At 35.0% G+C, this 22,400-nt stretch overlaps 3 protein-coding genes across 4 annotated transcripts; all 3 read right to left on the reverse strand.

The window, feature by feature from the left end:
* Positions 1-6,018: 6,018 nt before the first annotated feature.
* On the reverse strand, positions 6,019-10,148 carry spi2 (Spi-2 proto-oncogene). Of its 2 annotated transcripts, none has more exons than XM_065268640.2 (5): positions 9,903-10,148; positions 8,085-8,172; positions 7,865-8,001; positions 7,397-7,580; positions 6,019-7,088 (listed from the first exon to the last, which is right to left on the reverse strand). In XM_065268640.2, exons 1-5 carry the CDS (start codon positions 9,903-9,905, stop codon positions 6,763-6,765), a joined length of 738 nt encoding a protein of 245 aa, XP_065124712.1. In that variant the 5' UTR covers positions 9,906-10,148; the 3' UTR covers positions 6,019-6,762. The 2 variants fall into 2 exon arrangements, with proteins under 2 accessions (XP_065124712.1, XP_073672250.1); XM_073816149.1 differs by having other exon boundaries at positions 8,085-8,215.
* A 490-nt stretch (positions 10,149-10,638) lies between these two features.
* On the reverse strand, positions 10,639-13,292 carry spic (Spi-C transcription factor (Spi-1/PU.1 related)). The gene is made up of 5 exons (XM_065268602.2): positions 13,156-13,292; positions 12,706-12,787; positions 12,277-12,398; positions 12,054-12,150; positions 10,639-11,660 (listed from the first exon to the last, which is right to left on the reverse strand). The coding sequence occupies exons 1-5, from the start codon at positions 13,156-13,158 to the stop codon at positions 11,182-11,184; spliced, it is 783 nt and encodes a 260-aa protein (XP_065124674.1). The 5' UTR covers positions 13,159-13,292; the 3' UTR covers positions 10,639-11,181.
* Positions 13,293-19,700: 6,408 nt separating this feature from the next.
* dnajb9b (DnaJ heat shock protein family (Hsp40) member B9b) lies at positions 19,701-22,199 on the reverse strand. The gene is made up of 3 exons (XM_065268570.1): positions 22,089-22,199; positions 21,200-21,427; positions 19,701-21,078 (listed from the first exon to the last, which is right to left on the reverse strand). Exons 2-3 carry the CDS (start codon positions 21,411-21,413, stop codon positions 20,654-20,656), a joined length of 639 nt encoding a protein of 212 aa, XP_065124642.1. The 5' UTR covers positions 21,414-21,427; positions 22,089-22,199; the 3' UTR covers positions 19,701-20,653.
* Between the last annotated feature and the right edge of the window lie 201 nt (positions 22,200-22,400).

The following is a 22,400-nucleotide window of genomic DNA, read 5'->3' on the forward strand; positions in this document are numbered from 1 at the left end:
ACAAATGGGGTTTATATAGCACTCATCCTAGCCACTCCTCTTACCGTTTGATAATGGAGCCCAAAAACATCTATGATACCTCCCTCCCTATGGTCTCCTAAAGTCCGGGGGATTAGATGTGGCTCACTTTCCTCTGGTCTCCTCACCAGCTGGAGACAGGAAGGGTGAGGGGCTTGAATATCTGTGGATAGCAGGAAAGACGAACGAATAAGTTTTGCAAGGTGTCGTTGATTTGTATTGGTTGTAATTATTATAAATCCAGCATGTGTTCAAGATGTCCATTAATATGAATTTTGCAATGACACATATTATGAATATACTAAAAAATGTACAGTAATTAGGCTGGTCCTTAAAATGTATAATGGAGATACGGTTCACCCACAGAATCAAATTCGGAGGCCTATTTGTACTTTTTGTATATTTCTATATTTGTCTTTATCTTTTATATGCACATTTCCGGAAAACACAAATAGTCCAAAAACACTGATGACACATCCTGCACTGATGTGCATACCCATTCATATAATTTATCATATTTATCCAATAAAATCTTAATCTCTAAAACCAGACCTTCACTTACATGCAAAAACAACTAACAAAACATAACTTGTGGAAGTGATGCGATGACTATTGGTTATACAAAAAAAGGGATGAGCCCTCTGATAAGCCCCGCCCAGATTTCCGGTTTCAATAAGAAATACGTCAGCATAGAAATAAATGCACTTGTCAAGCCATTTAATGGGGATTTACCACTGTTAAAGTGTTTGAAATGCCAATGACATGTTAAGCAGCGTGACCATGCTTTACTTCATCTGTATATTTACACTTTTTTTCACACTGTAAGGCAATTATTATTATTATTATTATTATTTAAGTTTTAAAAGAAAAAGTTGGACAACTACAGCATCTAAAAAGTATACAAATTAAATGAAATATATTTGTGTTACATATATTTTAAAATGTAAGGTATTTATATTATTTAAAATATTTTACTGTTTGACACACTATATCTAACCATGTAGTACTCAACTATTTGTAACCCTACTGTAAGCGATAATAAAACAGTGAAGTAAATGATACTGTACTGTATATTACTGGCGGTTGTTGTCACCCAAGGGTTTCGGGCTCTATAAGCTTCCCCTTCTTTATAAGGGTCTGCTAGGGGATATTTAGTATAAGGAGAGAAAATAGGAAACATTTAGTTAACCTTTAAGCCACGTATCAGGTTGATCTAAAGAAAGCCAAGTGTGGTGATCTAAACTACCAGACTATAAATTCCGTGAAGATGCCTAAGCTATGATTTTATAGTCCATATTTAGAAAAGCACTGTGAACTTTGACATTTGATATGGATATTATGAAACAGTGGTGGACCAGTGAGTGTGTTATTGTCAATACTGCATTAGCCTGTTAACACTTTAATTCTCGCTATTAATCAGCTCCTGTTTTGTAGATGTGACAGCAATTCACACAGTGACGCCCTGGAGCCCTAATTGTTCTCAAGAGCTGCCTGATAAATATTTTTAAAACAACATTTAGACGTTACAATTATTCACGAGACTCTGGAGAGGAGAAAGTTATATTTAAAGGTCCCGTTCTTCCTTTGATTGTGTTTACAGTGTGCAATATAACATGTGTTCATGTTTCACATAATTTTCAGAAACGTACAATCAAAACCACATCCATGCGTTGTAGCTCAGAGCACTGAATTAGATTTCGAGGGAACACACAATCTATATCTTTAATGCACTTAGTTGCTTTGGATGAAAACGTCTGGCTTATGCAAAACAATAAAATATCCAGTAAAAGGTGTATAGTGTAACTTTTAGAAGGATCAGAAATGCATATAATAATACATATATTTTCAGTGGGGTATAAAGACCTTACATAATGAACTGTAATGTTTTTATTACCTTAGAATGAACCGTTTTTATCTAAATACACTATGGGTCCCCTTACATGGAAGTCGCTATTTCGCTCCGCCATGTTTCTACAGTAGTCCGAAATAAACAAACTGCTCTACCATTAGACGGCATTAAAAATCTACAAACTGGTTCTTTAATCCCAGAAACAATATTAGGGCCAGATTTACTAAACAGGGCAAATAAGTGTAACCCCGGATTTCCACCGACTGCGGAACGGCTGCGGATCCGCTGCGGAACGGCGGCGGAGTCAATCGGTTTCCATTCAAGTCAATGTGTGTATTTTCACTGACTGGGCTCCGAATCCGTCACAGCTCCGGCCATCTGCAGCCCTCCGGCACAAATACGCAGAGCTTCTATTTTTGACGGATACCGGACAGCTCCGCAGGGCGGAGCCATGACTTTATCGCGTGATCATACCTGAATTCACGAGAACTTGTGTTTTTTTATTAAATCTTTGCAATACAAACATTACAAACACACACAAATAAAGTCATTAATACAGAAACAACAAATAATAGACAGGAACATAGCCAGGGGGAGTTTCAAATAAATACATTAAAGATAGAGCATAAATAAATGTTTTAGCAGCCTTCTTATTTTTTGAATTTTGGATGGATTTGATGTACTGCTCTGTCTACGCGAGATCTCGTGTTGTGATCTGGGCTGGTTTGTAAAAACGTCATGATTCAACGGCATAATGGGCAGAGACAGAACTAGGTATCGCGCGATCATCATGTGAATTTGCGAGACCTCATGGGTCCTCGTCACTTCAGCACGCAGCCGCTCTGCAACAAATACGGAACCCGGGGTAAGACCGCAATTAAAATTCTGCGGGCTATTTACTGACAGTTGCACATTAAATGCGGGGTGCATGATTTTTGAGAAACGCTTTGGAAAAGGGAGTCGGGCCGAGCACCAAAACACACTTGTAGCCAATTAGCAGTAAGGGCGTTTCTACTAACCGACATCATTGCCTGGGTTGCGTATGTGTGTGGTGGGTCTATCAAAAGAAGGTCCAGATTCTATTGGGGTAGGGGTGTGTTTGTTTAGGTGATTTCAAATGTCAACATTGGCTTTCAGAGATCGTGCACCCCGCCTTTAATGTTCACAGGCGCAAAAATCTCATTTCCATGAGATTTACCAAGAGCAGCACAAATTAGTGAAGGGTTTAAGAAATTATTTTTGGGTGTAAAATAGTGGCACAAATGCCAGTAGTTTGATAAGCGCGAACATTAATCATAAAACATGTTGCATGTTTCATTTAAATACTCTCTTCCCATACATTTTCCATCTGAAAGGGAAAGTCATATGACAGGAACATATGCAATAAGATCAGTCATAAAATCAACAGTATCAATGTCTTTTCAGCGCTAATTAGTAGCTTTTTTTTACACTACTGGGGCAAGCTTTTAGTAAATCTGGTAATTAAACTGCTAAATATATTGCTTATTCCTTGAGTTTGGCTATAAATGTCCCGCTTACATGGTTATGCCAAACATTAAATTAATAAAATTTCAACAGATAGAGCAGGATTTCCCAAACTGGTGTTTATGAACTTCTGGTGATTCGCGGGGAAAATGCAGGGGGTTATTGCAGAAAAAGTTAAAAATAAAAGTTTTTAAAATTAAAAATGCAAATGTGCTATTAAATTATTGAAATATTAACTTAACTCTTTCACCACCAGCGTTTTAAAAAAAAGTTCCCAGCCAGCGCCAGCGTTTTTCATGATTTTCACAAAAGTTTAATGTCTTCCAGAAAATGTTCTTCTTCAAATATATAAACATACAATATACCAAATGAAAGAACAGACCCTCTGTTTTTAAACAAAAAAAAAACTTTTCATCCTACCTTCAGTAGTTCTTTTGTAATCAGCTTTTGAATATGGGTAGGTTTCTGCAAAACACCACATAACACCGCAAAAAGCAGAGATAATTCCATTTTTGTGACGGACTTTTCATAGAGATCCCATTAAGAGCGATCTTTAAAACAGACACGTACATGCAGCAGCTTGCCATAGGGCAATACTTCCGGGTTTAAAAGTTGCGGAAGGAAGTTGCCACCTAGTGGATAAAAGCGGTATTGCGGAAAGACGGAAAAACTCGTCATTGGCGGGGAAGCGTTTTCTCTTGATTGACGAGATATCTCGTCAATGGCAGGGAAAGAGTTAATACCTGAATGGATACTTCAAATAAATCATTTAGGTCAAGGAGGTTCAGCTGACAAAAAAGTTTGAAAACTCCTGACGTAGATAAATGTCAGGAAAACTAATCCAAAGTCATTTCAGGCTGTTCTTGTTCTGAAGAACTTAAAAAGACAGGATTTGGTTGTCAGTCATTCTATCCGCAACATACTGTACTTAAAAGGATTTAAAGAAATCCTTGTGCAGAATGAGAATTTTCACAATATGATATCTCATGGATCGGTTACCATGATGCTTTCTGAATTGTCAGTGTATGATGTAAGAAGTTTATGAATGGCATGCCATAATCCAACTCCATAACATACCAGCATGCGTTGGCCCTCAGTTGCAGCTTTACTTGATTTATTATAAATATAATTTTTGGTATTTATTAGTATATGATACTCCATTAAGAGTCTCATCTATAACCTTCTTTTTACAGCTTTAAGTGGGGGGTGTTGAGGAAACATTATGTGGGTCTGTCACAAAGATACCCTGAAACCATTTAAACCACTCTGGCAGGCAAGGGTTCATGTCGCCCATGGGGATTTAGCTTTTGCAGTCCACATAAAAAGACTAGACGAGAGAGTCACAGTGGCACCACACACGAAATATATACAGGAGAAATACTCTTTACACACAGATAAGAACTGATATCCACTCACACTTTCAGCTTCTCATCAAAATTCAGTGTGTTGGAATAACCACAGACTGAGAAGAGCAGAGAATGCTTTAGATGCACTGATGCATTATGGGAAGGATTAATTCTGGCTGCATAAATAGATTCCTCTGCTCCACTTGGAGGGTTGTATTGGCAAAAGCCATCCCTGACTATCAAATTTAGAACAACATTTCTGTTCGTTTCGATGTGGTGTTATTAACAGCTCAGATTCACCCTTTGACAGCCATCGGTTACTATGAATCCAATATACAAAATCCCTTAACAAAACATGTTTATAGTGGCCACCACAGAAGAATTTCTGTAAGCCACACTTGGAAACGTCATTGCTTAAAGCTTGGGATACACTGCTCGATTTTTGCCATCCTTTATATGGTTTCATCGGACGCTTGTGCAGTGACACGATTATGCATCTGATCGGAACTTTACTTTCGGTCTTTAATGTTTAATTGTCTGAACAATCTGGAACAAAAACCTCTTTTCAAAATAAAAAATGTTTTTGGTTTTCGAAAGATGAGGGAAGACGGCGATCATGGATTACCGCTATTTGATGGAAGGCTTGGCAGTCGATCTATAGTCAAGACTGTATACATTAAACATTTTATACAGTAACGCAAGCTAAGGACCACCGTTGAAATGCTACTTAGGACCTCCAATAGGACCACCGATGAACTGCTACGAACTCAGAAATCGTGACGATTGTTTCACAATGGCAATCTTTCGTCCAGTGTATCCCGGGCTTAAGGTGGTTAAATATCCAACCACATGGCATTTATTTAAAATATATATAATATAAAAAGAAGTTTAAGTTGAAAGAATAAAATAGCTTATTCTAGTATTAATTTTTTCCCATTCTGTGAAATATAATTTTGATAACTTTAATATTAATGGAGTAAGATTATGTGACAGATTGAAATCAGTGTGAAATCAATTATTGAAATCAAACTTTAATCCTATTATTAGATTAAGAGACTTAAACTTGGATTTCCCAGACAGGGTCACAAATGTGTAAAAAAGATTTGTTCTGATGGAGGTCCGGCATAATTTGTTAGCAGATGCCACTTGTTGATAGCTTATCTAATGCAATGACATTTAGACATTTTCTTGAGTGCCAAGGTTTCAGAAACAGACAAAAATCGAACATATATATTTATTAGCAAAGTCTTTCTCAGGAAACCACAGTGTCTGCAATCTAACACAATTCAATGTAGCAGCATTGCCACCCACTGGGGACAAATAAGCTATGCTGAAGGAAATGTTTTTGAATGCTATTTTTCACGTACCAGCTCGGAAACACAGTAGTTGGTAAAAAGGACAAACAAAAAAATATGTATATTGTCATTATTATGAAATATGTTATGTAATGCTTTTGCAAATAATTTTCAAAATGCTTTTACTAAAATCTTCACTATTGATGTCCAAGCTCATTTTGCTTCATGCCATTGATGTGTATGGATGATTGGCAGCTATATATGCAATATATATATATATATATATATATATCTTTCATACGTCCTGGCATGCTCTCAGTCTTTTTCATTCCTGTCAATCCTTAGGTTGCCTTTGTCGGCACATTTATGCACTTTTTTATCCAAAGTGACATACTGTGACAAGGTTTACATTTTTTCAATATGTGTGTTTTTTGTGTTTGAACCCATGACCTTTTGCGCTGCTAGCGCAATGCTATATATACTGTTGCATATCATTCAACATTAAGCCTCATTTATTTATAAAAGCATACTTCCTAAATGCATCAAAATATAGCATGCAAAAGTATACATAATGTTATTTAATCAAGGGGGTTTTATGAAAATGCATCACTATAGCTCCTTAGTTGCAAAACACAAATTAGTAGCAGGAATAAACATTATCTAAAAATAGAAATAATTTTAACCTTCTCCTGGTTACCAAGCCACCGTGTTATTAGAGTAGAAAATGATTACCACGTAACACTGGAGACAAATAGAGCGTTATTAACAGTCAATTTGATTCATACGGAGCAAACTTTATACCATGTTGACTCTTTAATGTAATAAGTGTAGAAAAGCTAAACTTATAAGTAAGTTTCTTTTTCACTTTAAAGATCTCCCCCGAGCGTGCATAATTTCTTAGGGCTCTGGACATTTTTTGGTAGGTCATTGGCATTCTGTTGCCTTTCGTCTGCCCCCACAGCTCCGCCACCCGCTCCTTGTGGATGGCAGAAAAGCGAAAGACCCCGGCCGAAGCTGGTACCCAGGAAACACAGTGGGCCATTTTTGGATCCTCTAGCACCTCAAACAGGAAGTGAAAAAGGCGTATCTTTCTCCCTGCAATGATGGACAAAATTGTGGTCAGACACTTATTGTGAGCGTGTTGTGCATGAAGGGTTGGGTCGAGGTCTATGAAAACTATTTCCCATAAATAAAAACACACAATGAATAGCGCCAATATAATGATGCATAATTAAGATAAGCATCTCCCCATCGTCGTGTATGCGAAACCAGAGAAAATGAGAGAGAACTGTGATTCTATTGGACAGTTGTGAGTGGAACGGGCCGCTCCCATGCTATAGTTCCCCTAGGTTAATTCTCGGCTTAGAGATAGCATCAAAACAAACCACAAAAGCAGAACTGACCTTTCTCTGCAGTTGTATTTCTGGCCAATGGTTTTGTAGACTTTTCAGGTGTCTTATTTTGAGTTAAAGGTCTCTCCGGGGCCTCTATCGTGTTAATAACCTGCCCATTGGTATTGTTGTGGAACACTAATAGTTGGTTGTTTGTTCCATTGTCTGGGTCTGAGTTAGAGCTGTGTGCTTTGACCTGGTAAAACAGGAAACTGAGTTAAAAATAAGAATTAGGGGCACACTCAAAAAATTTTTTAGTTTGTGTCATGCCATTTAACACATTTATGTGTTATTTCGTGTTAAAATAAATGAAAGAGACAACACAAGATGTGTTAAAAATAACACAAAATGTGTTGTTCCAATAATAACACAGAGATGTGTTAGTCCTTAACTAACACAAAGTGTTGTTTTTAATACATCTGTTTTTAGAGTGCGGTAAAAATCGCACATAGGTATACAAAGCAGAATAAATTGATTTACCTGCTGAGCCACAGGTGCAGAAATCTGCAGCTCGGCCTTTTCCTCTTTTAATGCATGGCTGGAATGCTCTCCGGTTAGTATCTTATCCTCAGAAGTGTCCACAACTTCAGTGGTCGACATGGCACAAAGATCCCTTGCTGCCTCGGCATAGTGACAACAGTTAGTGTCTTATTAACTTAGTCTTTATTAACAGTGACTTCATTTTGAGTTGATGTCTTACCATCAGGCCAAAAGGATTTTCCTCCAGATTCCTGCCTGTAGTGCTCTTCAAGAAAGTCCAGAATTACTTCCAAATCGGTCTGATATTCCTGTGCACAAGAACAAGAACATGTGGTCCTTGTTGCATTTTTCCTTATACCCACAGACACACACAGTACAACATTAGACACACAGTAAAGCTGTCCACAAAAGTATCCATATATGTCACCCTGGACCACAAAACCAGTCATAAGGGTCAGTTTTTGGAATTGAGATTTATACATCCTCTGAAAGTTGAATGAATGTGCTTTCAATGGCTATATGGAGGATACTATTTGGTAAAGATACAATTTTTTTTAAATCTGAAATCTAAAAAATCTAAATATTGATAATATGATAATATTGATGATGATAATTTTTTTAAATAAAAGTAGGAAATTTACAAAATATCTTGATCGAACATGGTCTTTATTTAAAGGGGACATACCATAAAACTTGACTTTTTCATGTTTAAGTGCTATAATTGGGTCCCCATTGCTTTTATCAACCTAGAAAATCAACCCAGTAACTAGTTTTGGTAAACCATTCTCCAAAAGCTTGTGAAAAAATAGGTCATTGAAATGTGGCTCCCCTCTTGATGTCAGAAGGGGATAAAACCACCCCTAATCTGCACTATCCAACCACAGCACTATCATTTAGTACAGATATCAGCTAATTTGCATGTTAAAGGGCACACCAAAAACGGCACATTTTTGCTCACACCTACAGAGTGACAATTTTAATATGTTATAATAAATTATCTATATGATATGTGAAATGTCCCCTTTAATATCCTAATGATTTTCGGCTAAAAACAATACTTTTGACCCATACAATGTATTGTTGACTATGCTAAAAATATACCCATGTGACTTATGACTTATGGTTTTGTGCTCCAGGGTCACATATGTGAATGTATTGTTTAAATATCATTGCATTATATAACAAAATTGACAAACCACTTGCTTTCATTTGCAGCTAGGCTGACCACCAAACAGGTTTATAGATTTGGTAGGTTTTAGATAACAGCAACGAAAAGATACTGTATGCAACTGAATAAAATTAACACAGAAAGTTTTAGAAGTATCTGGTTATATGCATTAAACTGCGTTTACTTTGCCAGGACACTTGTGTGAACTTGAAGAACATTATCCATCCACTAAAATGAGCGGCTGATTAAAATGAAATGCAAAATAAAAGCCCAGTTTGAGAAATGTCTAACATCACTTGCTTGCAGATGCCACTTAGTTTCATATATTGTTATTAGGGATGCACCGAATTTTCTTATTCGGCTGAAAATAGCAAAAAAAAAAAAAACCTTTTTCTTGGACCCTTTAATAAGCTTTCACTTTGCCGACACGTTTGCTGCATTTTTAAAGCATGCGCGCCTCTCATTCTACAGTGTAAAAAAACTTTTAAGTTAAATAATTTCAACTTTGTTTATAGTTATGTCTACTATATACTAGTCAAAAACATAAAACAATAGGTTTAATTGACTTGCATAACCAATTTGATTGAACTTGCACGCATTGCCGCATTTTGTTTTTTTACACTGTATGCTGGTTGCTATTTGATTGCATCATCAAAACGTCAAAATGTATTCGATCTTTTCACTGTAAACGCTATTTGAAATGCTAAATGAATGGCTACTGTATACTGTACTGTACAGCCAAATGGTTTCAGTATCTGAATATATAAGCTGCATCCCTAATTGTTATTTAATGCAACAAAATACATACTAAGAATGGCTTAAAATAAAAGTAAATCATAAACAGTAGTTGTAAATTGTATAAATTCTTACCATGTTAGTGTTACGTATTCTCTATGCTTCCTGCTGCCTGTACAGCTTTTTTAGTGCCCTTGTAGAAGAAATATAAATTTGACCAGCAAGAAATTGCTACAATTAGTGTACTTTACCAACAAAACCAAGTCTCTTTTTGCAATGCTGCAGACTCTCTTTATCGATAACAAGACTCAGTGGGTGTGAACAGGCGTATGATGTACGGCCGAACATAAATTACCAGCCAGCTTTTGACCCGAACCGCACTTTCTGTGGACCCAAACATACACACTGATCTCATTTTAACACACATCTCTAGCATGCACCTTTATGGAACCAGTAACCACATCCTTTTTCGCTGCTGAAGATAAACCAACCACAACCACCTAACAAAGGGGAGCAGGCTCCACAAAACGCTGCACACATTGTGCTTAGTGGTTTGACAACATTGAAATTAAGAAATTTAATGTGAGAAGCAAGGGAGTCTTTAAAATTTTATCGGTGAAGAGAACATGTGAGAGTATTGTTTTTTGTATCACGCTATATTAGCGTATGATCTTTATCTTACAAAGAGGAAGGTATTTTGAGATCGGTCTGTAATATGACACACAAAGCGGTGATACACAAGAGCAATTGTGAAACTAGATAAGGACTCATTGAATTTGCAATGAAATCAGTACAGGCGTTTATACTGTGGCTTCTTGTATCTCCTACAGAGAATTTAACAAACAAATTTACTGGTGTACTTAAGCTTTATTTGAGCGATAAAACAAATGAGTTCCTTGAGTTCTTTATATAAACAATCCGAGAAATAGAGATAATCTATACAGCTACATAACATTTGAATTCAACTGAATAGATTCTATTGTTGCATATTCACACAATATTTGGAGAACCCCCAGTAATACCCCCAAGGGTCCCTGGACCACCAGTTGAGGACCCAAGATCTATTGCATATGTTAAATAGAAAAAAGTATACATGGCCTTGCATTCTGTATGAAATAATTAAACAAGGTGGAAGTACTTTACTATTTAATACACAGTGGTACAAACACACTTATTAAGCAAAACATTTTACAATACAAGTATGTTGTCATTCAATGCCATTCGTGCATTTTTAAACGTCAAAAGTGTCCAACTATTTTCCTGAGGCCAATGTGTATGTCCACATATTTTCAGGCACTGTACACATTAATGCTTGCTTTTTCTGGCCATGTAAAATGTTTTCATTTCTAACTTTGCAAAAGAAACAGTATTTTTCAGAATTTGTGCAATGAAAGTGATTGTTTGCATTGAGAAATCACCCCTGTTTTGGGTCCTGATGCATCGTTAATACAGTGGCGAGGTCATAATCGCCCTGGTAAGAGTACTGGCCGTACCAGTAATGACAGTCAGGTACAGCTGAACTGTAGTACACATGATCGGCAGCAGACGTTTGCTGATGAAGGGTAACTTCCCTGGAAGTAGGGCCCGAGGTGTAGACCGATACTGAACTCAGTCTCTGCAGTATTGCGGGGTTAAACTGATAGGTGAGTTTGCGCCGCACTTTTACGATCTCACCCGTGCGGCTGTAGTTGCGTAGGGCGCGTGCCATTTTCTGGTAGGTCATGGTTTTACGGTTGCCCTTGCGTTGACCCCAGCACTCGGCCAGTTTTTCTTTATTTTTCGAGATGAAGTGGAAGATGCCGTTCCCTCTGTCTGTCCACTGAATGGAGTCGCACATGTTGTCGTCATTGAGCGCCTCGTGCAGATACTCATATAAACGTAACTTCTTGCGGCCTGATGAGGAAGAGAAATGTGTAATGCAGTCTCATGAAGCACTTTGTATCTTGCCGGTTAATGTAACACATTAATTAAAAAATTAAGAGAGTAAAGATTAACAAAAAGTGGAAATAAAATAGTAAGTGCCATTAATATCTACTGTACTATACCAGATGTAATTTTTTTACAACATTGAGGGTCCTGTTCCTATAGCACAATTGGTATTAGGAATGTCATGATTGTGGGATTTCCACAGAAAACACATAATAATAAAATATATGCCTTAAATGCCAGATGCTTTGGATAAAAGTGCTCAATAACTGTAATTGAAACGCCTAACTGCAAATTGCACCCAACTAAACTAAAGCAGCATTTTTGTAAACCCACAGATAACACATTACAATGTTTTACCTTTACTGTGGCGCAGTGGTAAATTTGAATAAAATGGTGAAGGTGTTGAACTCAGGGCACTCAGAGACACTTCTGGCACAATGTGAGATGACCATGACTACATACATAAGACAAAGAGTTTTAGTCACAAAACATAAGTTAATGAGAAATTAACTTAACTTAAATTTCTTTAACTTAAATTAACTTAATGAGAAATTAAAAACTGTGGGGATTTAACACTTACTGAGGATTCATTCCATTCATATGCAGATCCTGGGGGTTCAAAATGGGGTGTGAACTGATAGTATGAAATTGCATGTCGACCAGGGGAGTGTTGACTTTCCAAATTTTCATAGTATTTTATTTCTGAAAGCATAATAAAAGGATCATAAAAGTATTATTTTTAATAATAATAATAATAATAAAAATATTAATATTAATAATTATATTGTTGTTGTTAGTAACAATAATAATTTTATAAAACCAATTTAATATATTATTTTATTAGTAGTAGAAGTGGTATTAACAATAATCGATAATAATATGATATAATATAAAATAAAATAATGTATAATATAATATAATATAAATTGACATAAGCATTTACAATACATAATATTTGTATATAGAGTTATGGTATATATTATTATATTGTGTTTCATAATATATATACCTGTGTCGTTGTGCAGAGAGTGGCGCTGAATTACATCAATGGCATCCTGAAAATCTTGATTGATGTCATTTGTAAGAGATCCCTGCAAAAAATCCAGATAAACATGTGATTATATGTATGTAAATAAATAGTAATAAGTAATAGTAATTAATGGTATATTACATTAATGGTTATATAATACAATAACGAAGCCTGTAAAGTTATTGTACTGTGGTGAGACATGTCTTTTATTTTATATAAAAGGCATGCCTCATCACAAAATGTCCTTTATTTCTGTATAATTTAAGAATAATTTTGTAAAAAAAAAAAAATATATATATATATATATATATATATATATATAGTATTACAAAATTATACTTAAATTATACAGAAATAAAGGAAATAAATAAACAAACAATTTTTATATGAGTCTGGCTGCTTAAGTTAAAGTAGGTAATGATAACTCACCATTTTGGCCCTTGACAACCTAACACTTCATCTATGTTGAGATCAACTGGAATTGTCCTCTATGTCTCAGTAATTCTAAGTGGACATATAGTGATGCAACAACTGTTTTACTGTCCAACTATGCGAGTGGCCTGTTATATATACAGTATGGGTCCATTTAAATGTGCCACGTAACGTAACACGGGCCAGTCAATTTATCATGATACGCTACTTCTCTTTTTGGAAATATGGACCAGGTAGCATTCTAAAAGTCCCTTTTGTAACTTCCATATCTCCATCCACGAAAAGATAGGGAGAGGGAGAGAGAGGGAATGAATGAAAGAAAGAGAGGCTCCTAACCACTAGTTTATCCAGGAATCCACCTTTGTGTTGGGAAACATTTGCATTTCTTGTCAGAAGTTGTCAAGGGCACTTTAGTTTATTGGTCCTGTAACGTTGTATTTGACAGGCCTGAAACAATAACTGCTTTGATAATCACAGCAAGAATAACAACAAGGAAAAGCTGAGGAATTCTGGGATATTACATCTGTAGCACCAACACAAACATGAGGGAGCCAGCATATTTTCAAAATGATTTGTATATTCCTTTAATTTATATCTAGAAATGGCACCACTTTATCAGTGTTTCTTTTTACATTTATTCTAGATTGCCAATACTTTGTGACTATGAACAAAATCTTCCTTGCGGATCAATGTAATCCGAATTTAGGTGAAATGTATTTTAGTCCATCTCTAACTTCCCTAAATGCTGAACGCTAATCCCAAATAATTGGTTCCAGTTGATTTATGATAAATTGTGTGTACCTCAGGTGTATTTGGGTTGTTTTGAGCTCAAAAAACAAAAGTTAGTTCATTTCATGTTCTCATCACTCAAGTTTTAAATATCAACTGACTGACTTAAGTAGTTCCCCTTTCAGGTGTGTAGAGAATGAAAGTAAAGAGGCTTACTGATAAAAGGAGGACGATGTAAATTTTATGGCACACGGGGACCTCAGGCAATTGAGATTATTACTTTGTTCTGGTCCATACAACAGGAATGTTACATTAAAATATATGGCCCCAAACTGTGTAAACAATTAATCTCACCGATAGCCACTGTAGTTTCTCTCTTTATTTGACTTAATAAAAGATCTGGCAACAGATATTCTGCGCATTGCTATGTTCATAACTCGTATAGCGTCTTGCGTTGCTTTTCTTTTTATGTAATAAAATGATTTTGATTCAAATCAATGCATTACATGTGCATCCATGTAATAAGCATCATAATATAGTCAGAAATTAAAATTATCTTAAAATAATCCCCTTCAAGATAATACAAGACCCCTTCACTTAACATCATCATTCAATGGTTTATTTAGCAAAAATAGGCATGTGATTATAGACATCAAGGTTTAGTTGTTTAATGTTTGCTTTGAAACGTTTTGCTTGTTGTGATAAAATAGTTGAGTCGTAAAATAACTTTTGCACCACTACACTTTCAGACTAAGGTACAAGAAGGTACAAACGTTGTCACACTTTTTTTCCTAAAATGTACACATTGGTACCTCAAATTACCAAAATGGTGCATATTAAGAGGTACACTGTAAAAAAAACTGTAAAATATATTTTTATGTTACTTTAACTTAACAAATAACATTAAACAATTTCAACTTGTTTTTTTTAAAGTTATGTCAACTTATCACAAGTCAAAACTTAAAAAAAGAATAATTAAGTTGCTTTTGTATACTTTTATTCTTATGAAAGTGTACATGTTGTGCCAATTTAGTTTAATTCATATTGCTTTTTATCATGACATACGTCAGTACATAATGTCAAAGCACCGCAGATAAAAAGATGGAAAATTGTCCTTTTTAATCTTCACTAAGGCATAAACAGTTTCAGCTGAAAAGCAACCATTAAATCAAAAAGTCAATCTAATAATTAACAACGAAAAATATAAAAATAAATACAAATAATCATGCATATCTTTAGATACTATAAAAATGTCTATGCTACTTTAAATATTTATTGATTTCAATGCAATTGTGTATCTCAAAGTGTTCCATCGGTTTATGAATGTATGCATGAGTTTTATGTCTGCCAATGTATTTACATTTTCTGGCAATGTAGTCGTGACGGCTTTATCTTTTCAAACAAAGGGCTGCCTTCCTTCCCGTTCTCTGCAACCCCTATTCAAAAGGACCATTAATACCAAACCCAATGAGGGAAGGGCAACCTAACCACAACATAGCTCATATTCAACTTCTTTGTTTACTGGCACTCAATCAAAATACAAGTTCCCAAAGCACCTGCACAGGTAAACATATCAGGCAAGCTGTCTGATAAAATTCACCTCAAATGTGGCTCACTTATTCTAGGTAAGAAAACAATTGATGTAGTAATTGTTCAGGCTTGGCTTCCTTTATTTGTATATTTTATGGCAAACTTTGATAGTGAACCTTATGGGTCTTCTGTTCAGATAGAGAAGATTATTATCAGAGGCATGATTTTATTACAAATGCATTGCAGTACTTTATGAGCAATTAAATAAATATGCAGTCAGGTTTTTTTAACCAAAAAAGTTGCCTGTTAAATGTCTTCACATATATATTTAACTTTTCTTATATGTAACTTCAGTAACTGGTACACAATTTTCTAAAACAATATTTTCTTCTACTATTTTATATTTAACTTGTCCTTTTCTTCAGATATGCCCTTCATTTGTTCCTGACTCTACACCTGTCTAAAGTCCTGTGTCATTGCCTGCTACTGCACCTCCCCATATGCACCTGAAACTGAAGTTTGTGATGAAACTGATGTTTGACCTGCATACAGACCCAATGCATCACCACCCCTAATGGCAAGTTTGTCTTTGTCTTCTTGCTACAATCCATTTCTTAACACAGAGCTCCATGCTTTCCTTGTCCTTTTGGCTACCACTGCATGTCAGTTTCGGTTAGTTAGTTAGTTTAGTTTTTTTTAGTTAGTTTATTTGTTAAACAGGGACAATGCACATTAAGGAACATTATTATTACCTTTATTTAACCAGAAAGAAAAACTCATTGAGATTAAAAATCTCTTTTCCAAGAGCTTTCTGGCCAAGACAGGCAGCAGCACAAATTAACAAGGTTACAGACATAACAACATGAAACATGTAACATAAAACATAGTACAATAAATAGTAAATTACAAGGTTATAAAATATCCAAAGTTTCATATATATATATTATCTCATGCGATAAACAACAGCAAGGATCATTCCAATAATCAATCGAAGCATTTACATCCATTTTGAGTAATTGGATGTGCCATAATTGTAAATGTGCCAGAATTAGCCCAAAGGGCTATTTTTCATCTGTAGCCCCCTGACAGAATATTAAAAAGTCACCCTAAAACAAAATAGGTTGAGTTTTTATGGATCCTGGGACTATTAAGACAGCTGGCTGTAGTCAACAGTTTATTAGAAGAATAATCCATGGAAAACCACTGCACTGCACATGATTGTGGGAAATTGTAGGCAGCAAAGTATACAAATGTGCTGTTTTCAAAAACACTTAAATATGTTAAAAATAAATGCTTCCTGATGCCATAGAAGCATTTTTGGCTAAATGGTTCCATAAAGAACCTTTAACGTACGTAAAACATTTCTTCTTCACAAACGGTTATTTATAGTGAAAAAATTTAAAGGTATGAAAGAAATGGTTTTTATAAGAAACTTTGACTGATTGGCTCTTTGAGGAACTAAAAATGCTTCAGGGCCGGCGCTATCCTATAGGCAAAGTAGGCAAATGCCTAGGGCCTCAGGCTTGGAGGGAGGCCTCCATAACCGCTAAATCAATGTGGGCTAACCCACCAATCACTACTGACAACAATAGACAACATTCAGCTTAGTAGTATGTCTGTTTAATTCAGTAGCAGCTGATTTGTATAGATATTTAAAGTTTATATATATAGGCAATGCAATGCATAATATGAATAGTCTTTCATTATTCATTAAGAGGGGAAAACCTGTTCAAAACCAGCTAAGATAAAAAACAATAAAAGATACATATGCTCATTTACAGAAATAATGTCCAAGAGGTGTTCATCTGTTGTTTTTTAGGGTTAGTGTTTTTGTTTTGTTATCCCAAAAATTATGTTTTTTTATTAATTACTGCATCCACAACAACAACAAATTTTACCCATTTTAAAATGTTTAACACATGTGGTTTTGCATAATTTCTAATTAAATTTTAGCATAAACTTGATAAAAAAAGAGTATGGGAGAAAACACTTTCATACATTCTGAAAATTAAAGGGATGCGAGGGGCCTCCAACATAAATTTTGCCTAGGGTCTCCAAATATCTAGAACCAGCCCTGCATCACCGTGAAGAACCCTTTAAACACCTTTATTGTAATGCAAGCACTGAATTCAGACATTCCTTCATCACTTCCAACTTCTTTGTGCAGCTAATGGCAGCGTTTGTGGTCATATTATGAAAAACACCTCAAATATGTAGCGCTGGGAGATATTTTGAAAGCTAATATACAGTTAAGTCTACAACTTGACTGTTAATAAATATCTGTCTTTGGTGGCCCTTGTTTTCAAATGTGTCTATGTCTGGGATTTATTCAGTAATGGTTTATTTGTTAACACCTTTATACTGAAATTATCCTGTTGTAGTGTTGTTGTTGTAGGCTATTGTCCTGTTCATCTTGCAACTCAGGGGTTTTAAAACTTTTTTGTCAGGCAAACCCCTTATCCTAAATTATTTTCTTGTAGTGTATCCCTTTAGATTTTAAGTAATTATTTCAATAATTGTATAGTAAATTTGCATGTTTAACCTCAATAACATAAATTTTCCATCCCTTTTGAAGTTTTTATTAGCAGTTTACATAGTTATCGTTATTATTACTTGTTATTGGACCTTCATCTGATAGATTTCTGTTATTGGGAAATGTATCTGTCCATTATGCCTGCTCATTTATTGTACACTGTAAAAAAATCTTTTTTGCACTTCAATTCCAGTGAGTTATAAACTATAAAAATAAAGATAAATGAACTTAATTTATTTCAAATTTATTTATACAATTTATAGCAACTCCTCACTGGTCAAGAAAGTTGAAATTAATTGTAATTCAAATTGATTTAAATGTAAATGCAACATACAAATTTTACAGTGTAGATTTGTGACATGCAGCAGATTAAACAAATCAAAATATATATTGTTGTAAGTAAGTGTTTGATTTAGACTTTTATTTAAAAAAAAATGATTTACATTTTATGTTTATTTTTAGAGCTGGGCATAGATTAATCTCATACAAAATAAAAAGATTTTTTTGCATAACATATGAGTTTGTGCTGTGTGTAATTATTATGTATAGGCTATATAAATACACATTCATATATGTATTTAAGAAACATTTACATGTGTATAAAGATTTATTTACATTTTTATATATTCTAAATTATATATAAATAAAAAAACTATATTTAAATAAAACATTTCTTAAATGTATATATATATATGCGTGTGTGTTTAAATATACATAATATTTACACACATTACAAACTCATTTATTATGCAAAAAATACTTTTATTTTGTATGAGATTAATCTAGATTAATCTATGCCCAGCCCTATTTATTTTATATTATAGTTATTTAATTGTAATGTTTTTCATCAACTCACGAACCCCCTGCAGTTCCACAGCAAACCACCAGGGGTTTACAAACCCAACTTTGGGAAACTCTTTTGTATCTGATGATACATACAATACTGTGCAAAAGTCTTGGGCCACCACCACCACAAGCTTTGTTGTTTTAGCAAAGTTTTAATGTCCTTCCATATTTAGTTTTCACCCTTTATATTAAGATACAAACAGAAAAAAAATTATTTACACAAAATTAAAAACCCAAACATTTCTTAATTAGTCTTGGCACTAAACACATCTTGAGCTTTTTTGAGGAGACTAAAGTCATTTGATTAGAACGAAAAATTAGGATTTAATTTCATTTACGTTTAAGAGATCCTTCAGTTTATCTATTGCTCAAGTGAAGGGGAGTTTACCCTAAATACTTGACACATCAGCTTATACTTTTATACTGTTTTTAATAACTTAATACAAATTTCCTGTATTTTCTGGTTGTATTCTTAAACAGAGACTGGAAAATAATTGTATATACAATTGCAAAAACAACAAATCTAATAGTGTCAAGACTTTTGCACAGTACTGTATATCTCTTGTTTTCCAGATTCGTATATCAATACCAAGCTTTGTGTGGTCTTAATAATGCTACAGCATCAGCATTAAAAGATTTAACTTTATACTAAAGTACAATTTATTGTAAAGTTTAAATTGTTATATTATTTTGATATTCTGATGGGGATGATAATAAAACTATATTGACTGGTAATTAATATTTGGTTGATTACCTCACAGTTAAGTTAATCAAGGAATCCTTACATTTACGCATTGACAGATGCTTTTATCCAAAGCAACTTACAGCACATTCAGGCTCAAACGAACTGCGTGAATATACTTGCCTGTAAAAGCTTCACATTCAGTAATAACAACAAACATCATTTCAACATAATGCAGGCTTTATGAAAACAAAACAACACAGAACAGAGTGACAGAGATTTCCAAAGAGGAAAAACATACAATATGCATTAATTACACAAGGTGCTTGTTCTAATATTGCATATCACTTTGACTGTCCATAAAGCTTTGCCATGAGGTAACTGTTGTAATGAATGGCACAGAAATTGTATAAGGTTTAGCTCAGCTTAGCTCAAATATTTAATTTGACAAAACTGCACCGTGGCTCTGAGATAAACAAATTTGGACAGAATTATAAGGAGAGTAGGATTTAGCCCTATAGTTCATTTACATGACAGATGAAAGATTAAACATGGCTTTTTCTCATGCCATTCACTAAGGACCCCCAGGAAATTGCCCTAAAATTATCTTAGAAATGACATGGAAATTAAACATGATACCAATGCTTAAACAAAACAGCAACCGTTTTACAGTAAAGCATTTAATTTGATCCTATACTGTTTTACCAGTAAAAGCCTACAGCTGACAGATCCCCCAACAGCAACGAGATTATGATAATTATTGCACATGCAGGGGATTTCCCCACGAAAAGAGCCACAGCTTGCTTGGGTGTCATGTTAGCTGAGATGGAAGATATACAAATTGTTTAACATGCCGTAAACAAAATGAAAATGAAAAGAGATTGTTATTGTGCAACACTTTAACAACACTTCAGTCAAACCAAACATTTACACGCACTTTAAAAACAAAAACATCCTTTTAATGTTTACTTGTGATGAGGAATCCTAAATGCAGACTTAATAAGACAACCAGAATAAAGTGCTATTTAACCCGCAGGTCTTGGTTATTTAGTCTGATTTAGGTTTACTGGACTAAAGAGATTGTGCGATTTTTTTTTTAATAAGATTTCACAGACTACGCCAAAACAAACAAACGAACAAAAATAGCATATCAGCTTCGTTTTTACATGGAGATTTTAGGAGCATTCGGTGTGCGTAGTGACCATGTTGCCCCTTCGTTGTGTGACGGTCCTACAATGCTGTCTGCCAGAACCATGAAAGCTGCTGTGAGTCCTTGTTTGGTGTCCATCAAAAGAAAACATTCGCTCCATGTCCTCAAACATATCATCAAATGTACCACCACCAAAAGAGCTTTGAAAGTGTCTCTTGTGCTTACTACGCATCTCCTCCTGATGCTGAAAGTGGCTCTCGAAATGTCTTTTATGGTTGGAGTGAGGATTGTGTCCAAAGACGTCAAAGTCTCCGAAGAACTCGTTGAAATTAAAGTTGAAATTTTGATGGAATTGGTTGTCGCCTCCTCTCGTGCCCTCCCCTGAGAAAGGATTGCTCCTCATCTGATCATACTCCTGCCTTCGCTTGTCATCTGACAATGTTTCGTATGCTACAAACAGAAAATAAAAGTTAAAAATATTTAAATAGGTTTTATGAATGCTATGTCTGTCACTATGGTTTCATCACATAACAGGTGTGTCGTGAATGGGTGTCACGGACAATAAACTCACCCTCGGCGATCTCTCTGAACTTTGCCTCTGCATCTGGGCTTTTGTTTTTGTCGGGGTGATATCTCATGGCTAATTTGTGGAAAGCTTTTTTGATCTGCCGATCAGATGCTTCTTTGGGTACGCCCAGGATCTCATAGTAATCTTTGTCAGCCAAAATGAGTTCGGCGATGAGCAGAACGCACACAGCGGCTAACACCGAATGTGCTGTCGCCATATCTGCTGTGAAACCTGTGAACAGGAAATAGTGGTGATAACTGTTAATGTATGTGTCAAGAGGCCTGTCAGATATAGCTGTTTCTCAATTTATCTTAAAATATTATTTACAATCCTGGAGAAAAAAGTTGTAATGCTCTTTCATTGCTTTGGAGACTTAATAGAGATGCATTTTATGTATTTGTTTCTGATGTTTAGTACACCAAAACTCAACTGGAGAAATATGCAATGCAAGTGACGTCACTACTGACATAGCATACAGTACGTTTGCACAACAGTGTGTAACTGTAATATTTAGCATAGCGTAAATATTTGTTTCTCTCAGACTTAAAATCTCTGGCGTTTAATCGCTTTAAACGTCTCTATTTACTTTCCAGTTAATCTTGTTCATGTTTAACCAAAAAAAAGAGATTTAAAATAAAGCTATTTTGTAAATTTGCTTTCCCATTGGTTCGTACATAAATGTTTACGTAATAATATCTAGTACATGTGTTTAGTGTTACAACATATCTCAATAAACCCTATACTTTAAATAATAAAACAAAGACACACATAGCGGAACAAATATGACAATTCAAACGAATGATTATAGGAAATCGTTTACCATTTCGATCGTAATAACAGTCAATTGTATTACCGCGTGCATTTTACATGTTTAATAAGCGTCTTAACTTACCTAAGTAAGTAAGTGGTCTTAATCCCAAAGTTACATGAACAGATTAACAGCTGATCGCTCTTCTCAGCTCTCTGACAGCGCTGAAGTTGAAGCTCCACGACTCGCAACGCGATTGGTCGGATTCGACGATAACTGACTAGAAGTGTTTTGATTGGTCCAGGTCGGCAGCACATGGAACGCTTTCCCGCGCGTCATATCCTAAAGTGCTGACCGGAAGTTTGGGTTAGTGAATGACAGCGCGCCACGATTCAGCGTTCTCAGTTTATGAAAGGCAATATAAGAATAAAAATTGATTGCGCATGTTTTGATATT

Source organism: Paramisgurnus dabryanus, chromosome 1, assembly GCF_030506205.2.
Source record: "Paramisgurnus dabryanus chromosome 1, PD_genome_1.1, whole genome shotgun sequence".
In the NCBI taxonomy this organism is placed as follows: Eukaryota; Metazoa; Chordata; class Actinopteri; order Cypriniformes; family Cobitidae; genus Paramisgurnus; species Paramisgurnus dabryanus.

Bases quoted from the DNA above. Each gene is read 5' to 3' on its own strand.
- dnajb9b (XM_065268570.1), bottom strand. From the start codon at position 21,413: ATGGCGACAGCACATTCGGTGTTAGCCGCTGTGTGCGTTCTGCTCATC. The intron at 21,079-21,199 runs GTGAGTTTATTG...TTCTGTTTGTAG, and splicing joins GTTCAGAGAGATCGCCGAGG to CATACGAAACATTGTCAGAT.
- spic (XM_065268602.2), bottom strand. The intron at 12,399-12,705 runs GTATATATATTA...TTATGCTTTCAG, and splicing joins CTCTCTGCACAACGACACAG to AAATAAAATACTATGAAAAT. The intron at 11,661-12,053 runs GTAAAACATTGT...CTTCCTCATCAG, and splicing joins ACCACTGCGCCACAGTAAAG to GCCGCAAGAAGTTACGTTTA.
- spi2 (XM_065268640.2), bottom strand. The intron at 7,581-7,864 runs GTAAATCAATTT...CTGTTTTACCAG, and splicing joins CTGCACCTGTGGCTCAGCAG to GTCAAAGCACACAGCTCTAA. The intron at 7,089-7,396 runs GTCAGTTCTGCT...CCATCATTGCAG, and splicing joins AAATACAACTGCAGAGAAAG to GGAGAAAGATACGCCTTTTT.